The sequence below is a fragment of the Dipteris shenzhenensis genome, chromosome 3, assembly GCF_047967505.1.
Source record: "Dipteris shenzhenensis isolate YYH24624 ecotype China chromosome 3, Dip_SZ_1.0, whole genome shotgun sequence".
NCBI classification, from domain to species: Eukaryota; Viridiplantae; Streptophyta; class Polypodiopsida; order Gleicheniales; family Dipteridaceae; genus Dipteris; species Dipteris shenzhenensis.
In genome coordinates this window covers 6,863,659-6,891,331 of record NC_141598.1, presented here as the reverse complement: position 1 = coordinate 6,891,331, position 27,673 = coordinate 6,863,659, and the positions used below count along the sequence as shown (strand labels likewise).

The following is a 27,673-nucleotide window of genomic DNA, read 5'->3' as shown; positions in this document are numbered from 1 at the left end:
ACCCTCACCATCTTCAGTTTTTATAGCCTATGCTCTTCTGCTTAAGTGCGCTAATCATAGCCAAGTCTACCCCACGCTCTTTCCCTTTAGCGATGGCCTTAAGCATGGCCAAGTTGGCCCCTCTTTCTGTGTGTGCATAGAACTAAGCATAAATCTATATACATTAGCCTAGCGTAACGCGAGGAAACATAGAGTTGGTATGTACAAGTTTAATCATCTTATAAATTAGCGTATATTTATACGAAAGGAGGGATGTATAAAAGGGTAGGGTTACAAGAGAAGGAACTCTTCCTCTCTTCATAAAGCCTCTCCTCTTCTTCCCTTCACCATAACCTATAAAGACACACAGCATTTCTCCTCATCTCCAATCCCGTTTCGGGGGCTCTCCTCCCTCCTGCGTTCCCACCTCCCCCCCCCGCATGAAGATCATCGATTCCCTTTCTTCCCTTCATCTGGGTCATCTCCCCTTTGCCTCCACCCCTCCCCCCTCGCTTTGCTGGTGCCTCTCGTATCGTCCTTGACCTCTCTGCTTCCTTTTCTTTGGCGCCCACTACCTTATCGCCTCGCTCTTATCATACACATGGCTGAAGTTGTGCTCGAAGGCAGCCAACCAGTGGATCTTGTAAAACACCCTTCTGGAATCGTACCAACGCTACAGTAAGATACGATAAGCTGCACATGCCGGTTGCTTTAAGCATTGGATGATTGGTTAGCTTGGGAAACGTAGGATGCCGTTTTGAATCGTGGGTCCGGGGTGCTTGGTCATGGAATTGCCAGCGCTGCATGTATAACCTGATACAGCGATGGTAAAGGTAGTTACATCGCGATCTACTTCATTGCCTCAAAGGCATATTTCGCATTCAGATCAGTGGAGCAAATTGTCTGATCTTTTCTGTGGGTCATTTTAAGTTCTTTCATCTCTTCTCGAAGCTGAGGATGTTGTTGCATACGATAGACTCGTACCCTTTGAAACGTCGAGCATACATCAAATGATTTTTGGACTGTTTCATCTAAAATTGTGACCTCTCAAAGCTTAGAAGGAGTTCTTTGCCTTGATACACCTCCTCTCCAATGGAGATCTCGCAAACGAGCGCATTTTGAGTTCGTGCCTTGGCTCATACCTTTCGTGAATGATAACTGATAGTCAGCTGTCATTGCAGGAATATTGTCTCTACAGTCAACATGGATTGCCGGTTGGACCTTAAGACAATAGCTCTGCACGCAAGGAATGCTGAATACAACCCGAAGGTATAGTGAAGAAAATATTTGAATGCGAGTGCCCTCACATGAATTTGGTCACGTCTGCGAGTTAAGAATTATTGATTCTTAAATGCTGTGCTATGCTCGCATCTAGAGTTGTACCCACATCGTTAACACATCCTTGTCATGTGGTTATTTAGAGCAAAAAGATGCTTCTTTTATAAGCTGTGCTCAGCTGAGTAGTACCTGCTGCAAAATTTTACTCACAACTGTCTATCTTCTTGGTTATGTAGCGTTTTGCTGCTGTTATCATGCGAATAAGAGAACCAAAGACAACAGCCTTGATTTTTGCTTCAGGAAAAATGGTAAAGATTATGTTTCGATAATGTTACTGTGAAAGTGTTCTATTACGAGTGGTATTGCATTTCTAATGTTTGTATGACGTAGCTTGGCTTGCCACGTACACACGTATTGATTTGAAGGACTTAAAGAGTGAATCTTTAAGGCAATCCTTCTTCTAGGCTTTTTCATGACTGAGACCCTTTGGACATCTGACTGAAAGTCAGTATAAAGGCTTCTGTTGACAGATGTTTTGAGGGCGTTGCTATATGTGCATGTGAGGGAGTATATGCTTATAACATGGTTTACACCCTCAGTTGGGTGCTACTAAGTTATTTTTATTTTCTATTGTACTCGTTTTGTTTCATGTCTGTTCTGACTCCCTTCTTCTCTTGTCTCTGTTTGTTTTTTCTTGATATTGAGCTTCTTTAACAAGAAATTTAGTGCAGGCCGACAGAATCCTTGTATGTCCATTGACAACTGTTTTCCCGTCCATGCGTTCACATAAATCAATTTTCAGGTTAACAAAACGTCTTTTGAAGCATGTGGATGAATAATTATTGTGCAAGCTTGTTTCTTGGTGCATTCAATTAAAGATAAGCAGGAATCAAGCGTGCTTGTGAAAGCAATGCAAGTTTCAGCTTTGCCATTAGTTTTTCTCTCTTTGCTGTATTACTACATATATGATGGGACCGATTTGCTTTCATCACCTTATGGTGCTATATCCATACCCTGTCTCTAAAAAGATTGACATATCTTTGATAATTTGCCTTAGTTTAGTGTACATAGGATGCTGAGTTTGTTCAGTCACCAGTGGTCTGTAATGGGCTGGCATCCATTATATTTTCATTCTCTCGTCTCCATCATCCAGAATGGAAATTTCAGCTCTCTTGTTCTGAGGGCAGGAGAGAATTTAACATGATGATGCCTTATTAATATCGGTATCTGCTAGATGCTGTATTTATTTTATATTCTCTGCACATATTATTGATTGTGTGTAGAGATTCTTTGTATGCAAATCCGAAGAGGTTGGTGATCATTAATATATTTTCTTAAATATATGGATGCAATAAATATGTATAGCAACCATAATGCCAATGATATATTTTTTGATTTTTGCATAACTATAGTTGATCTTCATCAATGCTTAATGGGTGAAAGATATTGATGTTGATTTGCTTGCTATTCATTTTTTGAAAGAATAATGACACCAAATTCATAATTAAAAAAGACAAAACATGTAGGTGCTTCAGTGTTGTTGCTCTATCCATTTTTGCATGTGTTTAAGGCCAACTCTAAAAGGAATTACGAAGTTTGGTTCAGAACATTTTCCACTTTAATATTAAACATTGACGTTTGATGTTTGTTATTGAGTTCAGTTTTTGCATGTACTGACCATACGGCCCACCTACATTTGGTTGCTTAATGCAATAGGTCTAAAATTGGAAGTGAGTTTCATTATGGGTTAATTTTTTAGACTTTAGAACAACAAAAAATCTAAATTCGTATGATTGGACATATTCTAGTCTTACAAGGTATATAGAATATCCATTAACCAAGGCCCTCACCTTCCACTTGAAAACATGCATTGTAGATTGAAAGGGCCTACTAGGGAGTATAGTCTATAGATACTACCCTCCTCCCGCCTTATGTTGAGAGGGAGAGAGTATATAGGTCGTATGCATTTATACCACATTGGTTATGTTCATGGCTAATAGTGATATAACACAGACAAGAATACACATAGATACACGTGCGTATGAATGTTTATGTATACATGTATGTGTCTTGTGCGTGTGTGGGGAGAGAGAGAGAGAGAGAGAGAGAGAGAGAGAGAGAGAGAGAGAGAGGTTGTATGCATTTATAGCACATTCACTTTAGTTTATATAAGGTTAATCGATGTGTATGATAATTTGTTTTTGCATTAGATGATCATGATTAATACTTGTGTAACATAGCTAGGTAGAAAAGTTTGATTAGTGGATTCACCCTAAATGTTTAGTACAATGGAAATTTCTAGGTGTGCACTGGAGCGAAGAGCGAACAACAATCAAAGCTTGCAGCAAGAAAGGTATGATAATGATGCTTCTGTATCCACTAATACGATTTGAGTTGTTTTTTTAGCTTGCATATTAAGATACTAGGGATTGTTGTAGTTTATGCACATGCGTGGTTTCACCTCATGTGATATTGATGTAACAATAATTATATGAATTATTTGGGAGGCACTAAACTATGAAGCTCATAGGTGTGTGGATATGTAGGAGTATATGTTTATACTATGATCTATGTCCTTCATTGGTGAAACAACCCCTATCTAGGTCTGGTAAGCCACAGACCCTTGTAAGGTACAACTTCAAGCTCGAGTCCTATCAAACCATGGGGACGACCCGCATACAAACCATAAGGGTTGGAGCTATCAGCTCACCTCCTAGCCGTAGGCTCAGTACGTCGAGCCACCCCCGAGCGAGAGGTCTAGACCACCGCGGAGAGCTAGCCAGCCTCGAAGTCCAGACATGCGTCCCATACCACATGCCCTTTCCTCTAGCTGTTGCTCGAAGGCCAACAGGTTAATGTCCAGAGAAGCACTCTCCTCGGACCCCTCGTAATGAGCCATTGGTCTGTACTTATAGACGAGGCCATGACTATATTTAGCTGTGAGCCAACACTTTAGCATGCATGCGTAATGTTACTTTGTGGCCACACTTTGCCACGTATAGCTCAGCCATGCCTTGCCTTTACTGGGCTAGCTCTATCCACAGGATTTAGATCCCACCTTTGCTAGCTCTGGTCTCAATCCTAGGTTATTCCTAACTCTGGGTTAGACCATGTTCTAACCTTAGATCTATTCCTAGATCCCAAGTTAGTTAGGCCTAGGCTTTAATAAGCCTATACCCTAGTTAGTCTTGTCATGGACATAACATTTGGGCTTTGATGACTTAGGCGAGGATTTTTGAGCTACTCTGTGCTCAACTTGACACAGAGTAAAAAGGTCGATTCTAAAGACTTACGACTTAATTTTTAAAATGTTATAACTTATATTTAGGTATGATAGAGGTTAGATGTTGGAGTCTAGACTCAAGGAACTTGTTTCTTTTGTTTTTGTATGTTTGCTCAAATGTTTCATATTCTCAGTTCGACTTGAGGTGCAATCTTGTGAGAGAATGTGGAGAGCTAGGTTTTGCAACGAGGGATTCAAAATATTAATTTTTTTCCATCAAGTAAGAGCAAACATCCTTTGTCTCTTTCCTTGGAAATTGCATGAGAGAAATTGACCGAAGTTGTTGCGGAACTCTGTTATGTCCTTTTCAATACTATTGCAATACGAAAATACAATATAAATGGTAAAATTATAACCATGTGACATGTGACATAATTACGTGTGGCCACTTGCATGCTGCATGTTTTGGACAATTGAGTGCAAAGTCTTCCTACAAAAAATGATCGTTAAAAACAATCTCCTCCAATAGACCAACAATCCTATGTTTTTCTTTTGGAAAAAATGTGGGGACCTTTCAGATCTGCAGTCCTTAATAGATGCATTTAGAATTTCAACTCCAAGCTACTAAAATTCAACATACCAAACTGTAAGTGAGGGCTAAAGCTTGCAGGCTGCAAGTCATCAATCATCACTGCCTCATGGCCCTCATCATCCATTTTTTGTAGGTGAAGCATGCCCAAGAAAATAACGGTTTGTAAACACTTTGGTAGCAAACATTTGCCTTTCAAATCTGCAATTCTTAATAGATGCATTGAGAATTTCAACTCCAGGCTACTAAAATTCAACCATCCTTTTAAAAAACATTACTACTACCTAACTGTATGTGAGGGCTGAAGCTTGCAAGCTGCAAGTCATCAGTCATCCATTGTTTGTAGGTGAGGCATTAACAGTTTTGCAAACACCTTTTGTGGCAAACGTTTGCTTTATGCATTGAAAACGTGGAGACATAATCTTCATGGATCCAAGTTTATTGTATTGACAGACCATGAGTCTATCAAATGCATTTGTGATAAGTTTGAGTTGAGGGAATAAGAGGACTTGTCTTTATTAGAAAGCTCACCTAGATCACTGAATGAATCGGGACTAACATCCTCAACATATGAGAATAGAGGGAAGAGGATTTGTAATGTTCTCATAAAGCCAATAATTCTAATGGCAGTGAAAGGGAACAACTTAGAACATAGAGACTAAGCAAAATGAATAAAAATAAGATATTGATGTTGTAAAAGACTAGATATAGCTAGAAAGTGTGATCATTCATATAGAAGACACTAAGAAGATTATCCGTCGTAGAAAACTAGCCAAACCATCGAGGGGATCTATTGAATCTAGGGTAGCTTTGATATGTTATGTAAATAAAAATTGTAACTTGGCTATAGTGCCAGTGCATGGACTAAATCTCGTTTTGCTTCTTGAAAGAATTGTTCTCTGCGAAGTCCACCACTGAAACCACATCTTTGGGAAACCTCAGTAGACACTCTTTGAACCGTTCATCCTGCCACCTACAAGTGTAATTGTGCTTGATGAATATTTTGAGATGAGTCTTCATTAATCGTATAAGTTCGTTGCAATACATCTCCTTGCTAATAAGGTCTTTCCTTTGCTTATTTTTCCCTTGCACCGTGATTCTTGTCTCCACATTCTCGAAGGCCTTTACCATCACCTTTCTAGAAACAAAATTCATCTTGCGTGGGTAGCATGACATTTTGCGTAGGTCACATTTTTTGCAGTCACCCAAAAGATACTCACGATGGTGTTAGCAGGCTTCAAGAGGTTTGGGACACAGCACTGAATTCCAAAGACTAGTGACACCCATGTTAGCATGTTGAACAGCTTTCTTTCCCCTTCGCTATTTTCACATATCTTACAGTCACAATTGCAGCATGCTCCATGAATCCCAAAACTCTGGGTCCTCAATTGGTTGACTGCATCCTTCAAAAAACACATTTGCACATGATAAATGCAGCAGCATGTGTATCTATTCTTCATATTTTGAACGAAATAGGGCTTCAAGCACTCAAACGATTGTTGTTGAATCTTGATCTTTGGAAATTTTTTCTTTAATCGTTGGAAGAACTCAACCTATGTCAGTGCACAAAACAAAGGGAGCATATTTGGATAGATATCATGGATAGAAATCACTCTATGGATAGTTACATAGCAAGTTGTATGATCCCATCAACTGCAAGGTCATTATCTCCAGAGATGTAATCTTTGATGAGGAATTGGAATGAAAAGCCTCAAATACACAAGAGAGATACACACCGTTTACTCAGTCATCTATAGAAAATGTTGATGAAGAAGAGCAAGAATTGTTAGAAGCACCCCAAGAAGAGCCACAACAACTCAGACGGTCTATTAGGGAAAGCTGACCACCAACCAGATTGACATATGCTCAGAAAGGCAAATCAGTTTAGGTTGAAACCACTAACTATGCTCTTATGACTACCATCATGACTACAGAAGAACCAGTGTACTTCGAAGATGCATTTGACAAGCCAGAATAGCAAATTGTGATGAATGAAGAAATGGAAGCTTTATACAAGAATAATACTTGAGAATTATGTGACCTTTGACCAGGGAAGAAGGCCATAGCAAACAAATGGGTATACAAAGTGAAGTACAATCCAGATGGAAGGATTGAAAGTTGACCAGTCCCTCTTGCCACATCTCATATATGGCTCTATCAATCTTATCAATTCTCCTCAAATGCGACGGTTCATGAAGTCGCTCCTCAGGTTGCTCTGGAAGCAGGCGCTAAGCTGTCATGGATCAGATAGATCCTTCGTCCCATTGTGTCTAGCTCATACAGGTAAACTTTCGGTTCTAGAAAGTATTGAGGCTGCTGTCCTACGGGGCTTCAAAACTGCACCAAATTGGACACCAATCAAGGAAAGAATATGGCTATACTCTCGTGGTAAACCTCAAGAAACATAAAGTCATTGGGGATTTAGGATTTGGTGGCATGTCCATGTCATCAAGTGTGAACCCATGGTATGAAGGGGAGAATGAGGTTGCGAGTTTGTAGAAATGTTTGGGCTGTCATAGTGTTAGATAATCAAGTGACAAAAACCATTTTGTAGATGTTTTCATTGTCCAATGCAAGGCTCGCCTATACCCAATCTAGGACCTGATTTCGAGTAGGAATTAGGTCCAATCATTGCTTTGTCATTTAATTTTTGTATTGCTTGCTGGATCTGCTTCTCGTCCTCGTGGGAAAGTGAAGTCCATAGCAGGTGGGGATGCTACAATGAGAGCTCCTGTGGCCCAACCCCTTGGGGTCACCTACCCAATTTCCAAGCATGTGATTGTTCCCTACTAGTTCACAAAGGGAGAATGAACGGGATGAGGGGCTAGAAAGGAAGGAAGGGAGAGAGGAGAAAATGCAGAAAGAAAGGAAAGACAGAAGAAGGGGGGAAGAGAGAGAGAGAGAGAGAGAGAGAGAGAGAGAGAGAGCAGCTAGGTGAAAGAAGAGAGGGGACACAAAAAGTGTAAACTACTCGGTGCTTTCTATCAATTCAGACAACGGATTTTGTAGAGGCGTTTGAATGAAATGATTGCGAGTTGCCAAACACATATACTTGAACTTAAGAGATTGCAATTAAGCTGGAATTAAGACTTATACAGCTTAAACACAAAGTGACATCATTGGAAATTGCAATATGATTAAGGAGCCAAGACGGTCCGCCCCCTTATCCAGGCTCACTTTATTCTTGAAAATGGAGATACAAGACCAAGGTTCAATGCACCTTCCAAACTAATGAACTCAATGAAAGCCTAGGACCTAGATACAAGACTCAAGAGCATATGTACAAGGTAGACAATAAAAAGGAGGACTCCAAGCTCAGGTTTCAACTCTTGGCTCGCCCAATCCACAAGGAAGAAGCCTGCAACAATCACCACTTACATCCAACATTAGAGGCAAGCACTAGTTTCTAGAAAGATAGTAGAAACAACATGAAATAGTGCTGTAAATGAGATAAACTTGACAATACAGGCTCCCTTCGTGACTTGACCCTTTTGTAGATGAAGTCCTTGATGCCTCTGAAGCTACCTTGGGTGAGGAGAGTGTGGAAATGGGGCTGGAATGAGAACAGCTTAGAAAAACAGCGTGTAGGCTAGAGAGAGAAAGTCTTTATGGAGTGATAGCTGTAGAGAGAGAGTGCCAATGCTGATGGAGGGGATGTAAGAGAGGAGCTGCTGCTGTTCCAGAGGTGCACAGAAAGGCAGATTTCTGCAAGGGGAATGGGCTGGAACAGTAGAGAGAGAAATTCTGCAGTAGAGAGAGAAAGACTGCAGCAGGAGAGAGAAAGGGGCTGTGGCTGCTCCAGGCTAGGAGAAGGAGAGAGGATGCTGCTGCTGTTCCAGAAGAGCTGAGAGGGGGCAGATTTTTGGAGAGGAGGGGCTGGAATTGTAGAGAGAGAATGTGCTGTTGTAGAGAGAGAAAGTGTTGCTGAGGTGAGAGAATGGCTTGGGGAGAAGCTGGCTGCACCCAAGGAGTTGGAGAGGTTCTGCTGCATCATCCAAAAGGAGGGAGAAGAAAAGTGACGAATTTTCATGTAGGGAATGAAGGGGAGAGGCCTTCTTTTATAGGCTCAGCCCCCCCCCAGGCTTAGAGTGGAAGGTGGACACCTGTCCCAAATTTTTGGGGGGCTGCAGTCCCAAAGAGTACAGCCCACAACCTGCCCCAAATTTGGGGCCAGAGTCTTGGCTTGCATGTCCTGCCACTTGCCATGCATGCTGCCACATGTGTGGGATAGGTGGACTGACCTGCCAGCTCAGATTCCATGTGGCAGTCTGCCACGTCACTCCCAAAAACCCTAAAATTTCAAAGTTGTCAGAATTCAATTCTGATCGCACCCACGGGTTCCTAACAGCTTGGACTATCTATTGACGTACTCTAAGTTCATAATTGAGCCATACTGAGCTCATTTGTTTGTTGTCTTATCTTGTATCTCCATTACTCTTGGCACGCTGCCAGGCCCACACCCAAAGCTCAGGGAGCATTCTCTTGAATGGTTCCTAGGTTAGTATGCAATCTGTGCATTTGATTGGTCCCATGTTTGTGTACTCAGGTGGGGTGTGGTTTCCAGATGTCCCTCTCAAAGAGAGGCCATCACTCTTGTGGGTCACTAATGCCCATAATCCCAAGCAAGGGGGTCCACCCTCATGCTAGACCTAGTCCCCATTGTCGGTAACTGAATAGTAGGAAAACATTTCATTTCTTAATAAGCATAGTATTGAAAAACAAAAAGAAATAGTACCAAGCAAGTGGATACATGTTGAAGTAGGATAACAAAAAGGTTGAATGAACGGCGAGGGTTTTCACAAGGACGGTTGAGAGGAGAGGCTGTAGGCTAGAGAGGCCAAAGAAAGCCTGTAAGCCTACATGAAGCAAAAAACTGTCTGAGGAATGAATGGGAAAATGCTCTCGAGGTGGGCAATGGGCAGGAGCTTGTGGGAGCCACTGTAGATGAGAAGAGAGGCGTCTTCGGGCTTGTTTGGGAGAGACTGAAATGAGATCGTTTAGTCTTCACAAGCAGTTGTAGCTTGAATGAAGAGATTTTGGACTATCTTTTGATTAGCCTTCTCCTTTAGTGCTAGCCTTCGTCATGGTTGAGTTTGCCCTTCACCTCTGGAGTGCCGACACGAATACTTTGTATAAATGGATGCTCAAGTATGTGTGGGTGTGTGGATTTGTTTAGCGGACAAGCAAATTTCACCTTGTGACGTTTTTGTCCATGTTGCGACCTCCTGGTTTTGCGATAATTCTATCTATCTCAAGTGGTGCGTTGCCCTATTTTGGACTACCTTTTGATTAGTCTTCTCCTTTAGTGCTAGCCTTCGTCATGGTTGAGTCTGCCCTTCACGTCCGGAGTGCCGATAGAAACTCAGTACAAAGACTGTGTAAATGGATGCTCTAGTGTGTGGGGGTGTGGACTTGTATGTGTGAGAGCATATGTTTATACTATGGTCTACACCCACTGTCATCCTGCTTCAACATGTATCCACTTGCTTGGTACTATTTCTTTTTGTTTTTCAATAGTATGCTTATTAAGAAATGAAATGTTTTCCTACTGTTCAGTTATGGAGAATGGGGACTTAGGTCTAGCATTTGAGGGTGGACCCCCTTGCTTGGGGTTATGGGCATTAGTGACCCACAAGAGTGATGGCCTCTCTTTGAGAGGGACATCTGGAAACCACACCCCACTTGAGTACCCAAACATGGGACCAATCAAATGCACAGATTACATACCGACCTAGGAACCATTCAAGAGAATGTTCCCTGAGCTTTGGGTGTGGGCCCGGCAGCATGCCAAGAGTAATGGAGATACAAGATAAGACGACAAACAAATGAGCTGAGTATGGCTCAATTATGACCTTAGAGTACGTCAATAGATAGTCTAAGCTGTTAGGAACCCGTGGGTGCGATCAAAATTGAATTCTGACAACTTTGAAATTTTAGGGTTTTTGGGAGTGACGTGGCAAACTGCCACATGGAATCTGAGCTGGCAGGTCAGTCCACCTGTCCCACACATGTGGCAGCATGCATGGCAAGTGGCAGGGCATGCAGGCCAAGTGTTTGGCCCCAAATCTGGTAGATTTGGGGCAGGTTGTGGGCTGTCCTCTTTGGGACTGCAGCCCACCAAAAATCTGGGACAAGTGTCCACCTTCCACTCTAGGCCTGGGGGGGGGGGCTGAGCCTATAAAAGAAGGCCTCTCCCCTTCATTCCTCACATGAAATTCGTCACTTTTCTTCTCCGTCCTTTTGGATGATGCAGCAGAACCTCTCCAACTCCTTGGGTGCAGCCAGCTTCTCCCCAAGCCATTCTCTCACCTCAGCAGCACTTTCTCTCTCTACAACAGCACATTCTCTCTCCATAGTTCCAGCCCCTCCTCTCCAGAAATCTGCCCCCTCTCAGCTCTTCTGGAACAGCAGCAGCATCCTCTCTCCTTCTCCTAGCCTGGAGCAGCCACAGCCCCTTTCTCTCTCGTGCTGCAGTCTTTCTCTCTCTAGTGCAGAATTTCTCTCTCTATTTCAGAGGCATCAAGGACTTCATCTACAAAAGGGTCAAGTCACGAAGGGAGCCTGTATTGTCAAGTTTATCTCATTTGCAGTACCATTTCATGTTGTTTCTACTATCTTTCTAGAAACTAGTGCTTGCCTCTAATGTTGGATGTAAGTGGTGATTGTTGCAGGCTTCTTCCTTGTGGATTGGGCAAGCCAAGAGTTGAAACCTGAGCTTGAAGTCCTCCTTTTTGTTGTCTACCTTGCACATATGCTCTTGAGTCTTGTATCTAGGTCCTAGGTTTTCACTGAGTTCATCAGTTTGTGGAAGGTGCATTGCACCTTGGTCTTGTATCTCCATTTTCAAGAATAAAGTAAGCCTGGATAAGGGGGGGGGGCCGTCTTGGCCCCTCAATCATATTGCATTTTCCAATGATGTCACTTTGTGTTTAAGCTGTATAAGTCTTAATTCCAGCTTAATTGCAAACTGTTAAGTTCAAGTATATGTGTTTCGCAACTCGCAATCATCTCATTCAAACGCCTCTGCAAAATCTGTTGTCTGAATTGATAGAAAGCACCGAGTAGTTTACATTGGTATCAGAGCTTAGGCAGTGGTCCTGTACTCTGTGCTTTCTCTTGTTGAGTCTCTCCTTCATTGAGTCATCTTGTCATCATGGCAGCCAATGGACCTGACCCTTCTCCTAACCTGCATGAGTTGAGTGCTCTCTTGGCAAACATTGCTCAACAGGTTCAAGTGCTGGAAAGCAGCCAAGCAGAAACTCATGACATAGGGCCCCAATCCCAAGGAAGAGGCCGTGCGGACAACACCAACTCCAACAAGGAGGGAAGATCATCCTCTTCTTCCTCTCCTCGAGGTAGACGGCGTCATCGGAGTCCATCTTCTTCGAGACGTCCACGGAGATGAAGGTATGCAAAGCATAAGGTACCTCTTGGAGATAAGCTCTTCAAGTTTACCAAGTACAAGGGAGAGGACAAGCCCGAGGTCTTGCTGGCCTGGATCCGAGACCTCGAGTATTTCTTTGAGGGGGACGAATACGAAGACAAGGCGAAGATCCGGTTTGCCGTCCTGCACATGCAAGACCGTGCTTCACTCTGGTGGGTAGCTATGGTCAACACTGGACAGCAAGCCCACACCTGGAAGCGCCTAAGGAGTTTAAGAGAGATACAATGGTGCAGTGGGACATCCTCCGCCAACGCCAAGAAGAGAAAGTCAGTGAGTATGTTGATCATTTTTGGGATACTTTGTTAAAAGTTCAAGCATTCAGTAGGAAGGATAAAAAAGAGCAGCAAAGGTAGTTCTTTGCTGGCCTACGGTATGTCGTTCAGCATGAGGTGGACATTGCTAATCCTACTTCTCTCGAAGACACCATCAACATCGCCTTGAAGGTGGAGAAGAAACAATCTTTCTCCAACAAGCGGAATGGCAGCAACAACAAGTGGAAGTCCCAGGGAACCTCTTCCAAGGAACGAAAGGGTAAGGAGACAGCAAAGGACGCACCAAAAGAGCAAAAGTCAGCCAGCCAGCCTCCTTCGAAGAAAGCAGCCCGCACTTTCAGCTCATTGTCTCCACAATAGAAGCAAAAGTATTACTCTGAAGGGTGGTGTTTCAAGTGTGGCGATCGAGGCCACAACTTCTATGAATGTTCTCAAGCTGCCAAAAACAACAGAAACAAAGAGCAGCTGCAAATAAAAGGCGGAGGGCGTTTGCAGTGAAAGAAGGCCAATGGGTCTTATTGAAATTTGAGAAAGCCCGGTTAAAAACCAAAGTGGGCAAAAAGCGCATCTACTTTAAGCTATCCTTTCGATATTATGGTCCTTTTCAGGTCTTGCAGGTAATAAATGATGTCTCAGTCCGATTGAGACTTCCAAATCATTGGAAGATCCACAATGTCTTCCACGTAAGCTTGGTGAAACCCTTCATTGGGGAACCACCTCAAGAGCCCACACTAGACGATGCACTTGAAGTAGAGGACATTGAGATCTTGTTGATCCCAGAGCAAATTGATTTGCATAACTTCACTACGGGACGTCGAGGCACGACTCGCAAAATGTACCTTTTGAAGTTCAGAGGGCTCCCATCCACCGATGCCCAATGGGTGGACAGAGCTACATTTCAGGAGTGTCTTGAAATCCTGGATGCTTATGAGGAAGCATTTCAGTTGCGGACAACCGAATGAAACACAGAGAGAATGTCATCCTGCTTCAACATGTATCCACTTGCTTGGTACTATTTCTTTTTGTTTTTCAATAGTATGTGTTGGGGTAAAGGCACTGGCCACCCTTGTAACAGTATTAATCTAGTACTACTAAGTACACTAAGTACACATTGTACTTAGGTACTTAGTGACCCTAGTCTTATCCATATATATATACTTGTGTGTACTTGGGGAGGTACCACTCATTCCTTTATCCCCACCCACTGGTGTGTGACTACTGTGAGTGTGTCTCTCTACTCCCTACTCTATCTCTCCCTCACACTCTATCAACTGGTATCAGAGCCAACGGGCTCTCTCCCTTTTGCTTTCACTCCCTCTCTCCCTAGCCTACCCCTACCGTACGGACAAGTCCGTACGGCCGCACATCGTCCGTACAGCCGTACGGACGGATCGCGACAGCCACAGCTGCAAGACGGATCGCGGGCAGCGATAGCCAGGACGCGGCCAAAACGATGGCGCGGGCGGCGTAGTGGTGCGGTGAGCGCGGAGCGGTTCGGTGAGCGTAGTGGTAGCTGCGCTCAGCCAACGCGTGGCTTCACGACGCACCCAAAGGCTGCAAGCAAGCGATAGCCAGGGCTGCTGCCCTGCGGGAGTGCGTGCGGTGGCTGCAAGGCTGGATCGCGACAGCCAACACGTGGCTGCACGTCGCAGCCATAGCTGCTGCAAGAAAGAGCGTGTGTGGCGTAGCCAGTGCGCGACTTTACACTACGCAGCCAAGGGCTGCTGCAAGGTGGGAGCGCGGGCTGTGTAGCTGGACAACGTAGCTGGAGCGGCGTAGCTGCGGCGCATCTGCAAGTCACAGCGTGCGAACGACGACCAACAGGTCGACCAGAGCCAAAGCTGCAGGACGTAGGGCGTGGCTGCACATCGCAGCCAAGGGCTGCATCTGCGCAGACCAGAACTTCAGGGATTTGGCATTAGTGACAGCCTGTGAGAGCTGTGTGACTGAGTTGGGCTTCCAGTAACAGCTCCGGGTTGTGTGCAGGCCTTTTGTGTCTGGGAATTGATGCTGGGACAGCCCGAAGAGGGTGATTATGCTGTGAAGGTTCCTGTGAATTTGCAGAGCAGCTTACCAAAGTTTCTGTGCTAGAAGTGTGTATGCTTGACACTTGGGCAGATGTTTATGCTTTTGTCAGTGTGTACCCGCACATGCCTTGTGAGCAGTAGCAGTTGATGCCATTTACTGTGTTAATGCACGGAATGTGCAGCAAATTCAAGGGGCTTTTGATGCCATTATGCTTGGGACAAATGCTTTAGTTTGTTGCTGCAAGTACATCCACATTTGGTACAGATTTGGTCGATTTTGACCAAGTTTGACTTTAGTCAAATTTGGGGCTTTTGTAGCCTGACCAGAAATCTGTCAAGTGGGAGCACTCTACATGCATCAGGCTATCTCGTAACGCACTACTATGCTTTGAAAGTGCAAATTTGACTTACAGTTTTAATTGGGGTCAAATCTCTGATTTGCTTCATGCCGTCAAAGGGCTTTTGAGCAATCTCACTTCCAAACTGTGAATTCAGTTGGGGGGGAAGTTTCTGGAGCATATGGAGGTCTAAAATCAGAGATCTTCATCCACAATCTGAGATTCACTTTTTTTTGACAGTCCGGGACTGTCAACCAGCAAGTTTGACCAGATTTCACTGTCAAAAAGCTCAAAAAGTACATACTTTTTCAGAAAACAGTTCTGGGATTTTTTCTGGACCACTTTGAAGGAGCTGTACCGCACTTTCGCCAGCAAAAAAAGACAGGAACAGATTGCTGTACTGTTTCTGCAGCAAGTGGGAGAAAGACTTTCAGTCGGTTTTATGCCACTGAAACAGTACCAAGTTCATTTTCTGATCGTACTTCCGCTGCGGGGGGGATTTTCTTGGAGTAACTAGTGCTTAATTGCACGACTACAGGGAGTCAAACTCTATTCTCTTTACCATGAGTTCCGGCAGTGATGTGTCGTCCTTGTTTCAGATAAAGAAGCTCGAAGGAGCTAAAAATTACGACATATGGAGGACACAATGCTACAATGTGTTGATGCAGAAGGACCAGTACAAACCTATAAAGGAGAAGGGTGTTAAGCCCTCCAACATTACTGATGAGCAGTGGGAGAAGATGGACGGCTTGGCCAGGTCGACCATTATGCTTACAGTTATTGATTCACTGGTTGTAGGCATCAGGGATGAACCTACTGCGTGGGAGATGTGGCAACGTCTTGAGGATACTTATGCCAAGAAAAGTGCCACGGGAAAAGCTTACTGGCTAAAAAAGCTTGTTGGTCTTCAAATGAAGGAGGGGACAGCTATTTCCACTCATATTATTGAGTTTAACAGCATATTCAGCCAGGTGATCAACCAGGGGTTGAAGCTCGATGATGAGCTGAAAGCTACACTCATCCTATGTTCTCTACCTGAGTCATGGGACACATTCAGGACTTCTACCAGCAACTCAAAAACCATTCTGGTATTTGCAGATGTGGAAAGTGCTCTTCTACAGGAAGAGATGAACAGAAAGAACAATGCTATTGGGAAGTCAAATGCTTTGAATGCACGCAGCAGGTCCAAAACACGTGGTAAAGACAAAGAAAGAGAGAGGAGCAAGTCCCGCTCTAAGAGTGATCTTGTATGCAACTATTGTGGCAAGAAGGGACATATTGAGAAAAAGTGTTTTCAAAAGAAGAATGACCAGAGAGCCAAAGAAGGCAAGGCTCAAGGCAAGTCTAAGGGCAAAGAAAAAGAAGAGCTGAATGTTACTTATGTTAGTGACAGTGACAGTGGACATGAGATATGTTTCACCTCTTTACTGGAGGCTCATACACTTCATGCTGGTGATGGATCAAATATGTTTTCCTGGATTATAGATTCAGGTGCTTCCTTTCATGTGACATCCTACAGAGATCTGTTTGTCAGATATGCAGGAGGGCAGAAGGGAGTTGTCTTTCTTGGTGATAACCATGCATGTTCTATCATTGGTATAGGTGATGTCAGACTTGTTCTTGAAAATGGCCAGCAGTTAATGCTTAAAGGGGTCAGGCATGTTCCTGAGGTGAAGAAGAACTTGATTTCCACAGGGTTGTTAGATGATGATGGTTATCTTACCACCTTTGGTAATCAGAAATGGAAAATCAGCAAAGGGGCAATGGCTATTGCCAGGGGTCCTAAGGTTGATACTTTGTACTCACTTCATGCTGGACATTGTCCGCATTCTGATGTAAATGCCACCGAGCTGCCAAAGATTTCATTGTGGCATAGCCGGCTTGGCCATATGAGTATTAAGGGAATGGAGCAATTGGCTCATTTTGGTTACTTGCCGAGTCTAAAATATTCAGATTTGCAGAAATGTGAATTTTGTCTCTACGGTCGTCAAGTACAAATACCTCATAAGAGAAAGTCAAATCAGAAATTACAGCTCTTGGAGCTAGTACATACAGATGTGTGTGAGATGCCTACACTCTCTTTAGGAGGTTCAAAGTACATACTGTCACTCATAGATGACGCCACCCGCAAAGTGTGGGTTTACACTCTCAGAAAGAAGAGTGATACGTTCAAGGCTTTCACTAAGTTTGTTGCACTGGTTGAAAATGAGACAGGCAAAAAACTGAAAGCCTTACGATCTGACAATGGTGGAGAGTACTTGTCCAAAGAATTTCAAGAATTCTGTGAGGCAAAGGGTATCCAAAGGGTTTTGTCTGCACCATATGATCCTCCACAGAATGGTACAGCTGAAAAAATGTTCAGAACCATTCAAGAGAAAGTCAGATGCATGTTGTCACATGCTGCATTGCCCCACACATTTTGGGCTGAAGCTGTAAAGACAGCTGTGCACCTTATTAACAGGTCACCAAACAAGAGACTATGTGGTGGTGTGCCTGAACAAGCATGGACGGGCAAGCCTCCGTCTTACAAACACCTACGGGTCTTTGGTTGTGTCGCGTATGTGCATGTACGCAGGGAGGACAGAACTAAACTGGATCCAAAGTCTCTTAAATGCATATTCCTAGGTTACGGTGACAAAGGTGAGATGGGCTACAGGATTTGGGATCCCAAGAACAGAAAACTTATACGCAGCAATGATGTCGTGTTTGATGAAACCATCATGTTCAAGGAACCTGTTGTACAGCAGGAACCTTTAAAAGTAACTATTGATGATGACAGGCATCATGGGCAACACAGACAGGCTGTAAATCAGCCACAACAGCAGCATAATCAGCCATTAAATGATGCTGCAGCAGATCCTAATGGACAGCCAGTTATGGCAGAAAACATCCCAATGGATGAGGCACAGTTAGGTGATCTTCCTGACATGCAAATGCAGCCAGGAATCATGGAACAGCCACCTTATCTGGGTGATGAACAGGCTGGACAGCCAGCTCAAGATGATGGTCTTTGGGTTAGAAGGTCAACCAGACAGACGCGGCAGCCAGAAAGATTTGTTCCAGGCATTGATTATTTGATGCTCACTGATTGTGGAGAGCCTTCATGCTACAGAGAGGCTAGGCAGAGGGCAGACAAGGTTCAATGGGATCTTGCTATGAAGTCTGAAATGGACAGTCTTCACAAGAATGGCACTTGGGAATTGGTACCCTTGCCTACTGGTAAGAAGGTACTGCCATGCAAATGGGTTTATAGACTTAAAGTCACACCTGGTGAAAAGCCAAGGCATAAAGCCAGACTGGTTGCCAAAGGGTTCAAGCAGGAATATGGTGTTGACTTTGAGGAGATATTCTCTCCCGTTGTCAAGATGACAACACTCAGAACTGTATTAGCATTGGTTGCACATGCAGATATGGATTTGGTCCAAATGGATGTCAAAACAGCATTTCTTCATGGTGATTTACATGAGGAAATTTTTATGCAGCAGCCAGAGGGTTTTACAGTGAAGGGCAAAGAGAAGCTTGTATGCAGACTGAAGAAAAGTCTTTATGGTCTAAAGCAGGCACCCAGGGAATGGTATCATAAGTTTGATACATTCATGCGAACCCAGGGTTACAGGAGAAGTGACATTGATCACTGCTTATATACCAAGAAAGCTTCAGATGGCAGTTTACTTATCCTCATTTTGTATGTGGATGACATGTTAATTGCTGGAAAATCTCATAAGGAAATGAATGCCTTGAAAAAGAGATTGCACCAGACCTTTGATATGAAGGATCTTGGTGATGCCAACCATATATTGGGTATGCGCATACTTCGGGATAGGGAAAAGCAGTTGCTATACTTATCTCAGAAGGAATACATTGGCAAGGTCTTGCAGAGATTTCACATGGAGGGGGGGAAGAGTATTGGTACTCCATTACCTCCTTATGTGAAAATCAGCGCTTTGGACAGCCCTCAGACAGATGCTGAGAGAGCTGAGATGTCAAAGATTCCGTATGCATCAGCTTGTGGCAGTCTCATGTATGCTATGGTTGCAACCAGGCCCGATATTGCGTTTGCAGTGGGAGTGGTTAGCAGATACATGGCTAAACCTGGCAAGAAGCATTGGAATGCAGTGAAAGGTGTCATGAGATACCTAAAGGGTACACAGGACTTGTGTATATGTTTCGGCAGTCAAGATGCAAAAGTGCAGGGTTATACAGACTCTGATTATGCCGGTCACCCTGATACCCGGAAGTCTACTACCGGCTATGTTTTCACTTTCACTGGAGGTGCAGTGTCGTGGGTATCTAGAATGCAGCAATGCGTTGCTTTGTCTACTACAGAAGCTGAATATATTGCAGCCACTGAGGCGTGCAAGGAAGCTATATGGCTATCTCGGCTAGTGGCAGATTTGGGCTACTCTAGTGATACTCCATTGTTGCATTGTGACAGTCAGAGTGCCATACAGTTGGCACGAAATCCTGTTTTTCATGCAAAGACGAAGCACATCGACGTGAAGTATCATTTTATCAGGGAGGTGCTTGAGAACAAGCAACTTCAGCTTGTGAAAGTTCACACTGATGACAATCCAGCAGATCTGTTGACAAAAGGATTGGCTGCTGAGCGGTTTGCACACTGCAGACGGCTTATGGGTATTGGATAAGCAGACCAACTGGTCCTGTACATGATGATGTATATTGCTGTTTTTTTCTTTTACTCTCTCTTATGGGCACACTGCCTTTAAGTGGGAGGTTGTTGGGGTAAAGGCACTGGCCACCCTTGTAACAGTATTAATCTAGTACTACTAAGTACACTAAGTACACATTGTACTTAGGTACTTAGTGACCCTAGTCTTATCCATATATATATACTTGTGTGTACTTGGGGAGGTACCACTCATTCCTTTATCCCCACCCACTGGTGTGTGACTACTGTGAGTGTGTCTCTCTACTCCCTACTCTATCTCTCCCTCACACTCTATCAGTATGCTTATTAAGAAATGAAATGTTTTCCTACTGTTCAGTTACGGAGAATGGGGACTTAGGTCTAGCATTTGAGGGTGGACCCCCTTGCTTGGGGTTATGGGCATTAGTGACCCACAAGAGTGATGGCCTCTCTTTGAGAGGGACATCTGGAAACCACACCCCACCTAAGTACCCAAACATGGGACCAATCAAATGCACAGATTGCATACCGACCTAGGAACCATTTAAGAGAATGTTCCCTGAGCTTTGGGTGTGGGCCTGGCAACATGCCAAGAGTAATGGAGATACAAGATAAGACGACAAACAAATGAGCTCAGTATGGCTCAATTATGACCTTAGAGTATGTCAATAGATAGTCCAAGCTGTTAGGAACCCGTGGGTGCGATCAGAATTGAATTCTGACAACTTTGAAATTTTAGGGTTTTTGGGAGTGACGTGGCAGACTGCCACATGGAATCTGAGCTGGCAGGTCAGTCCACCTATCCCACACATGTGGCAGCATGCATGGCAAGTGGCAGGGCATGCAAGCCAAGAGTCTGGCCCCAAATCTGGTAGATTTGGGGCAGGTTGTGGGCTGTACTCTTTGGGACTGCAGCCCACCAAAAATTTGGGACAGGTGTCCACCTTCCACTCTAAGCCTTGGGGGGGGGGGGGGCTGAGCCTATAAAAGAAGGCCTCTCCCCTTCATTCCCTACATGAAAATTCGTCACTTTTCTTCTCCGTCCTTTTGGATGATGCAGCAGAACCTCTCCAACTCCTTGGGTGCAGCCAGCTTCTCCCCAAGCCATTCTCTCACCTCAGCAGCACTTTCTCTCTCTACAACAGCACATTATCTCTCTACAGTTCCAGCCCCTCCTCTCCAGAAATCTGCCCCCTCTCAGCTCTTCTGGAACAGCAGCAGCATCCTCTCTCCTTCTCCTAGCCTGGAGCAGCCACAGCCCCTTTCTCTCTCATGCTGCAGTCTTTCTCTCTCTACTGCAGAGTTTCTCTCTCTACTGTTCCCAGACATCTGCCTTTCTGTGCACCTCTGGAACAGCAGCAGCTCCTCTCTTACATCCCCTCCCTTGGGATCAGCATTGGCACTCTCTCTCTACAGCTATCACTTCATAAAAGCTTTCTCTCTCTAGCCTACACTGTCACGGGGGCGTGAAATTTTAAGTACTTTAATGTACTACAAGACCGTGACAACTTTGGTTTTAAAAGTCCAAGCGTGGGCTTAATAATGTGTAATTAAACGCGGCATGGTGCCTAGCACATAAGTGTAATTAATCCCTAGGCCCAAAGGCATTCCAAGGAATTAAAAGAGTGGTTGTTGGGAAATGATGATGTGGCATTTTTAATGGGCTCCCTAGAGGGCCATGTACCTTTTGTGGCCCCGCTAGAGTTCCAGGTGGCTCTAGTGCTTTCTACATGCTCCTTTGCCATTCTTGGACCTTCCTAGGCCTTCTAAACTTCACATGTGTGGTTTTCTCTCTCATCTTCTCCCTTTGTTGAGATTTTGGACAGGTTTTTCAGCCTCCTTCAGCTGAATTCCGTTTTTCTTCATAACTCCTCACCCGTTTGGATTCCTCGACTTCCGTTTGGCCCGATGGCTTCCCCTCTGCCTCCCCTTCGTAGTGATATGCTTTTCCCTGCGTGCGTTTGGTAGAACGGGCAGAGCTGAGCACTTCTTTTGCTGGTCGAATTTGCAAAAGTGGCTTTTTCTGGACCTTTTTTCTTCTATCGCCTCCTGGGCCTCTCCTCTTGCAAAGCTACAGCTTTCTGTTGAATTTCGAGTGGTCCGACGCGCTGGTTGACTGGTTTTTCTCAAATTTGGAGGACTTTCCGGCAATGAAACTTCTCCAAAACCTTCTCAATGCATTCCTCTCTGAAGAACGCTTCTTTTGAGCCCAAGAACTCCCACTTCTTCGTGACAGAAGTGCTTCTTTTCGCATTTTTCAGTGGAATTCTTATTGGTCGGCTATTGTAAATGCTCTTTCTTCATGCCTTTGCACTCCTCTTTGGCTGAGAATGCAATTGGGCATTGGCTACTATGTCCTCTTGGCTATTGAGGACTTGGTTCGAGTTTTTAGGGCTTGGTGAGTTGTGATTTTGCTATTGCAATATCTTTTTTCCATAAGCTATTGGTTGGCCTCGTGTGTCGCCTCTTTCTTGGCTCACAGGTGCCCAGGCAGTGCTACATGAGTCATTCCTTGGTTGGGTACTTTGCTGATTTTATTTTGGAGCTTTGAAAAGCTTTGTGAATGCCATCTGGAAACCACTCAAAGAGAGTGCAGCTGGGGTGCAGTGTGATTGCATCTGGACAGCCAATGGAATTGCACTCGGAAAAGAGAATGCCTTTGGGTTGAGCCTATGGGTTAAGTGCACTTATGTGATGGTGTTCTATGCTTGAAAGCCTTGCGAAGGCTTAGTGAATTGGGGCTGCGTGCTCAGTTGCAGGGAAGGTCTCCCAGATGCAACTTGTAATCATTTCACTGTGAAATATAAAGAAATACCGAAAGGGGCGCCTCGGTGTTTGGGGTTAATCGGGTGCACTTGTCTATGTCTGTTGAGCAAGGGCATTCTAGCCTCCATCCCTTTTTCAGTGGTTTTGTTTGTGAACAAATGGGTAAATGCCAAATGGTGATCATGCAATGGTTAATGGTTGTGATATATGCTTTGTGAGCTGTAAATAAGTGCTGAAGTGATTAAAGGTTCAGTTCCACTGCCCTCTGAGTGATTAGAGGCCGGTTTCATACACGCTGTTTTTCTAAGCTGTTCTCATTCCAGCCCCATTTCCACACTCTCCTCTCCCAAGGTAGCTTCAGAGGCATCAAGGACTTCATCTACAAAAGGGTCAAGTCACGAAGGGAGCCTGTATTGTCAAGTTTATCTCATTTGCAGCACCATTTCATGTTGTTTCTACTATCTTTCTAGAAACTAGTGCTTGCCTCTAATGTTGAATGTAAGTGGTGATTGTTGCAGGCTTCTTCCTTGTGGATTGGGCAAGCCAAGAGTTGAAACCTGAGCTTGAAGTCCTCCTTTTTGTTGTCTACCTTGCACATATGCTGTTGAGTCTTGTATCTAGGTCCTAGGCTTTCACTGAGCTCATCAGTTTGGAAGGTGCATTGCACCTTGGTCTTGTATCTCCATTTTCAAGAATAAAGTGAGCCTGGATAAGGGGGGGGGCCTGTCTTGGCCCCTCAATCATATTGCATTTTCCAATGATGTCACTTTGTGTTTAAGCTGTATAAGTCTTAATTCCAACTTAATTGCAAACTGTTAAGTTCAAGTATATGTGTTTGGCAACTCGCAATCATCTCATTCAAACGCCTCTGCAAAATCCGTTGTCTGAATTGATAGAAAGCACCGAGTAGTTTACACTCACTGTTGGGCGCTAATGACATCAGTGGGGATGTCATAGTAGCTAGTCCCTGCTGTGTGAGAGGGAATTTATGGTTTTCAGCCTTATGAGTGACTATCATGAGATTGAAACTGCACTATATTGTGTTTTTAGAGGATGAATTTGGGCATGTTCCTGGACTCATCTAGGTATATAGGCACCTTCGGGCTCATGGCCAGCTAAGGACTGGGAAAACCAGCAAACAGAGGAAAAGGGTGCCGGCTTGGGATACGCTGGAGACGAATGGAAACAGTTTAACAGGAAGAGCAAATGAAGGCAAAGGGGCAAAAGAACATGCAAGAGGGAGAAGCAGCAATGAATGTGGGTTGGAAGATGTGTGATGGGAGCTAGCAGGGAGCAGGGAGCTCCAGATGGCTCTCTTTCTGTTTCTTCAAACCTTTCTAGTTTTGTGAGATTGGGTGATTCTCTTCCGAAGAGATGTATATAGGCTGACTCTGTTTTCTTTGGATTGCAGTATGCACGTATAATTCAGAAGCTTGGCTTTCCTGCTCAGTTCAAGGTATGTAAATTTCTATGTAATTGGATTCATGTCACTGTTTACAAAGTAATGGAATCGAACCAATAATTGTGGAGCTTGCAGGATTTTACATAGTTTTCTTTGCTATTTGTGCACATAGATTTAACTATGAATGTTTGGTGCAGGATTTCAAAATTCAAAATATTGTGGGCTCCTGTGATGTGAAATTCCCTATCAGATTGGAAGGTCTTGCATATGCTCATGGCCATTTCTCAAGTGTAAGAATTCGACTTGTTCAAACCCTGCGTGTGTACAGAGTGCTTGTTTTGCGACAGTTACTTAATATGTGTATTTTGCAGTATGAGCCAGAGTTATTTCCAGGGCTGATTTATCGTATGAAGCAGCCCAAGATTGTGTTACTCATATTCGTGTCGGGAAAGATTGTTCTCACAGGGGCAAAGGTACAGGTGGCCTTTAGTTAATTGGCTGTGAGGCTATTCCCCAGTTTGAATCAGTTTACCCATTTGATGCTTGGGGGATTTTCAGGTCAGGGACGAAATATATGAGGCATTTGAAAATATCTACCCTGTCTTGACTGAGTTCAGAAAGATACAGCAATGGTATCTCTCCTCTCCTTTTCTGCCATGATACCTATTGTTGTAGCAGTGAATGTCTTGCATCTTGTAATGAATCTGCCATCTGAGTATTCATGTTTCTCTCATGGCAGAAATTGCATTTGAAGGAAGAAGCCGAGTTATGTTTTGTTTCTTTATTGGGATGCTGTATCTATTGATTTGTATGGAGGTGAAATACACAACCCCGAATAGCAGAAATCCAGATCTGAGACGTGGCACAATGCAACACAAAACAGTTCTACCACATGGGACTCTGACCTAATGCTTTCAATGTGCAATGTGCCAAGCCAAAAGTCTAGACCAAAGGTCTGATGGCAGGAGTGGAGATCAGATCCATCTGCAATTGTCACTAGTCTTCCAAACATGAAAGTCTGTATCACCTACCAATTTTGCTTGAAAAGTGTAAAGGTTTTTTTGAAATGGTGTTTTATTGGATGTATGATTCTTATTCTACCTTGATGCCTTCATTCCATGGTGATGTCCAAAGTTTTGATTTCGGACACTGTAACTTCTGCACAGTGGTAATGAAAGACTTAAAATTAAGTGATTGCCCACCCCATATTTGGGTATCTTGTGGCAGTAAAAATTCTTGCATGCACTCTGGACAATTTCTGTAGTTTTTGTGCTTGTGAAAACTTGTGTCTATTTAATATGGACCGTCGCTCACTTTTCTTCTGTTGGGGGGTGTTTTTTTTATTTGTTTGTTTGTTTTTTGGGCGCCGCGGGGGGGGGGGGGTGTGCTGGTTGTGTGTATGTACTTTTTATTGGATGATGCTGAGTAATTTGGATAGCAATATTTGTGAAGGGTGTCGTACTTTTTATTGGATGATGCTGAGTAATTTGATAGCAATATTTGTGAAGGGTGTCGTCGTATTTTGCATTAAGTGTTGCATCAGTAGACCAGGCTTGCTTGTGGGTACTGTTGAAAGGCTTTTGCTGCATGTGTGGGAGAAGGAAGGGTCACATCAATGCTTGACACCTTGTGTCCACTCTGCAAGGGCGTTGGCTTGGCATATCCTTTACTAATGGGAGGCTGCCTAGGCGAAACTTGGCAGCTGGCCAGTCTCTTTTCTCTAATGGCCAACTATTTGTTTTTGTACGTATATATTTTATTTCAGCCGGGCATTTTAACGATCTATGACTGCGTATGACACTCCCACTTTTTATGTGAATATAGGTACCTAATTAGAACTAAGATGAGTACACTGTATACGACTAGAACGGCTTTGATCTTATCATAGTCATAACAAGATGAATTTCATCCACGGAGAGAGAGAGAGAGAGAGAGAGAGAGAGAGAAGGGGGGGGGCGAGGTCAGGGGCAGGGAGGGAGATGGGATGCAAATAGCAAGTGCAAGGGGCAGGGAGGGAGATGGGATGCAAATAGCAAGTGCAACTCAGCCCAACCATAAAATTCCAAATGCTAATTTTGTAAACAAGTCTTTCTCTCATCTCCACCTAAATCTCCAACTAGACCTTCAGATGAGGGCATGCAAAAAAACCTTTTATCAGCTTATTAAATCAATGCCTTACTAATGCATTGCTAAGAAATTCGGGTACATAAATTGCCATGGTCGGAGCAATCCCCTCTTGTGTCAAGAAAACATGGTAAGGGGGCTACTGCGTCACCACCCAACCATAGGTCCATCCGGACCACCCAAGAGCTAGAGATGAGCCATTTTGGTTGGGCCATATAGGCTAGACAACTAAGTGAGTTGCGTGGTTGTAATAGACTCCTTAGTGGGTATGAATCTCACCAATTTGGTTTAAACCATAAAATCTATGGAAATACTTTGCCATTTATTCTCTGTTATCTCCAAAGGATGCAGCATGCCACCTCGACTCAAGCGCTTCGCTTTATTGATTTGGCATTGTTGACAATTTCGAACATATTGTTCTACATCAATCTTGAGATTAGGCCAAACAAGGTTTCTTTTGACTAGGTCCAATGTCCTTCCTACCCCCCGGGGGAACCTTGCAATCCTTGGATGTGTCTATGCTTGGCAACACTTAGAAACACTTGGATAACCCTTGAAAACACCCTAATAGAGTGATGATCTCCTCCCAGTATTAAGGAAAATAGTCATTGGAATATTTTCAATTTTTATGATACTATTATGAGAACACATGGTTACCTTATTGTGACAAACCTAGGGCATAGATACATGGAGAAAAGGATGCACTAATCTTACCGATTGAATGGATTTTGGATTCAGAGATCAAGTTGAGAACCTTTGGACCTATGGAAAAGGTACAAAAGAAATATAAAGGGGATTGCTAAGCCTCATTGGAAATGATGAGCCTCCCCATTAGGGGCCACTACGTCCATCAGTCATAATGAACGAGGAAGCATTGAACATTAATCCCTTTGATGAATTATTAATAATATTGCTATAAACAAGGGGCTTACTAGTGTTACTAAGTATTCCCATGTTCGATTTCCCTTTATTTACATGTGATTCTAGTTCCAAGTCAAGGAAAATGAGGACTCTCGTGTTTATGAAGATTTTTAAAGAAACATCTTCATGATGGAACATTAGACCCACTATGAGACTTAGGTGTGATTTAGATGCAAATTGGAGCAAATAATGATCCACGACTCCAAATGGCCAAAATGGGAGTATTGAATGGCATTGGTTGGAGTGGTTGACAACTTACAGAGGCCTGAGGTATTGCTTGAGCCAATCAATGATCACTGAATCAAACTAGACAAGTAAGGAGGTAGATGAAACATGACTTTCAGGTAGTCAGCACACAGAATGACAAGGAAGGAGGAGTATGGCAAGACACAGCTCTCTTCTTGAGTGAGAAGAAATTGCTGGTTACCATGTTTTCTTGTTGGATGGTGGTAGGTATGCAGACTCTCCTCTTCAATAAAAGATATGCTTATCAAGACCACCAAGATCCAATTTTTTTTGCAAATTTTTTTTTTGCAAAAACATTATTGTCATTTCGTATCAAAGCTCTTATATACTTTTTATGTAATTTCGTAGGTGCTTTACCTACATACTCGAACTCTTCCTTAATTCTATAATGTTCTCTTTCTATCCTTTACCCTGAC

At 43.6% G+C, this 27,673-nt stretch overlaps 1 protein-coding gene across 1 annotated transcript; it reads left to right on the top strand.

The window, feature by feature from the left end:
- The first annotated feature begins 291 nt into the window (after nt 1–291).
- On the top strand, nt 292–25,162 carry LOC147903293 (TATA-box-binding protein 2). Its single transcript, XM_087372463.1, has 9 exons — nt 292–657; nt 1,161–1,248; nt 1,494–1,565; nt 3,560–3,610; nt 23,976–24,020; nt 24,164–24,256; nt 24,338–24,439; nt 24,525–24,598; nt 24,706–25,162. Coding segments are annotated over exons 1-9 (603 nt in total). The 5' UTR covers nt 292–580; the 3' UTR covers nt 24,707–25,162.
- Nucleotides 25,163–27,673: the final 2,511 nt, after the last annotated feature.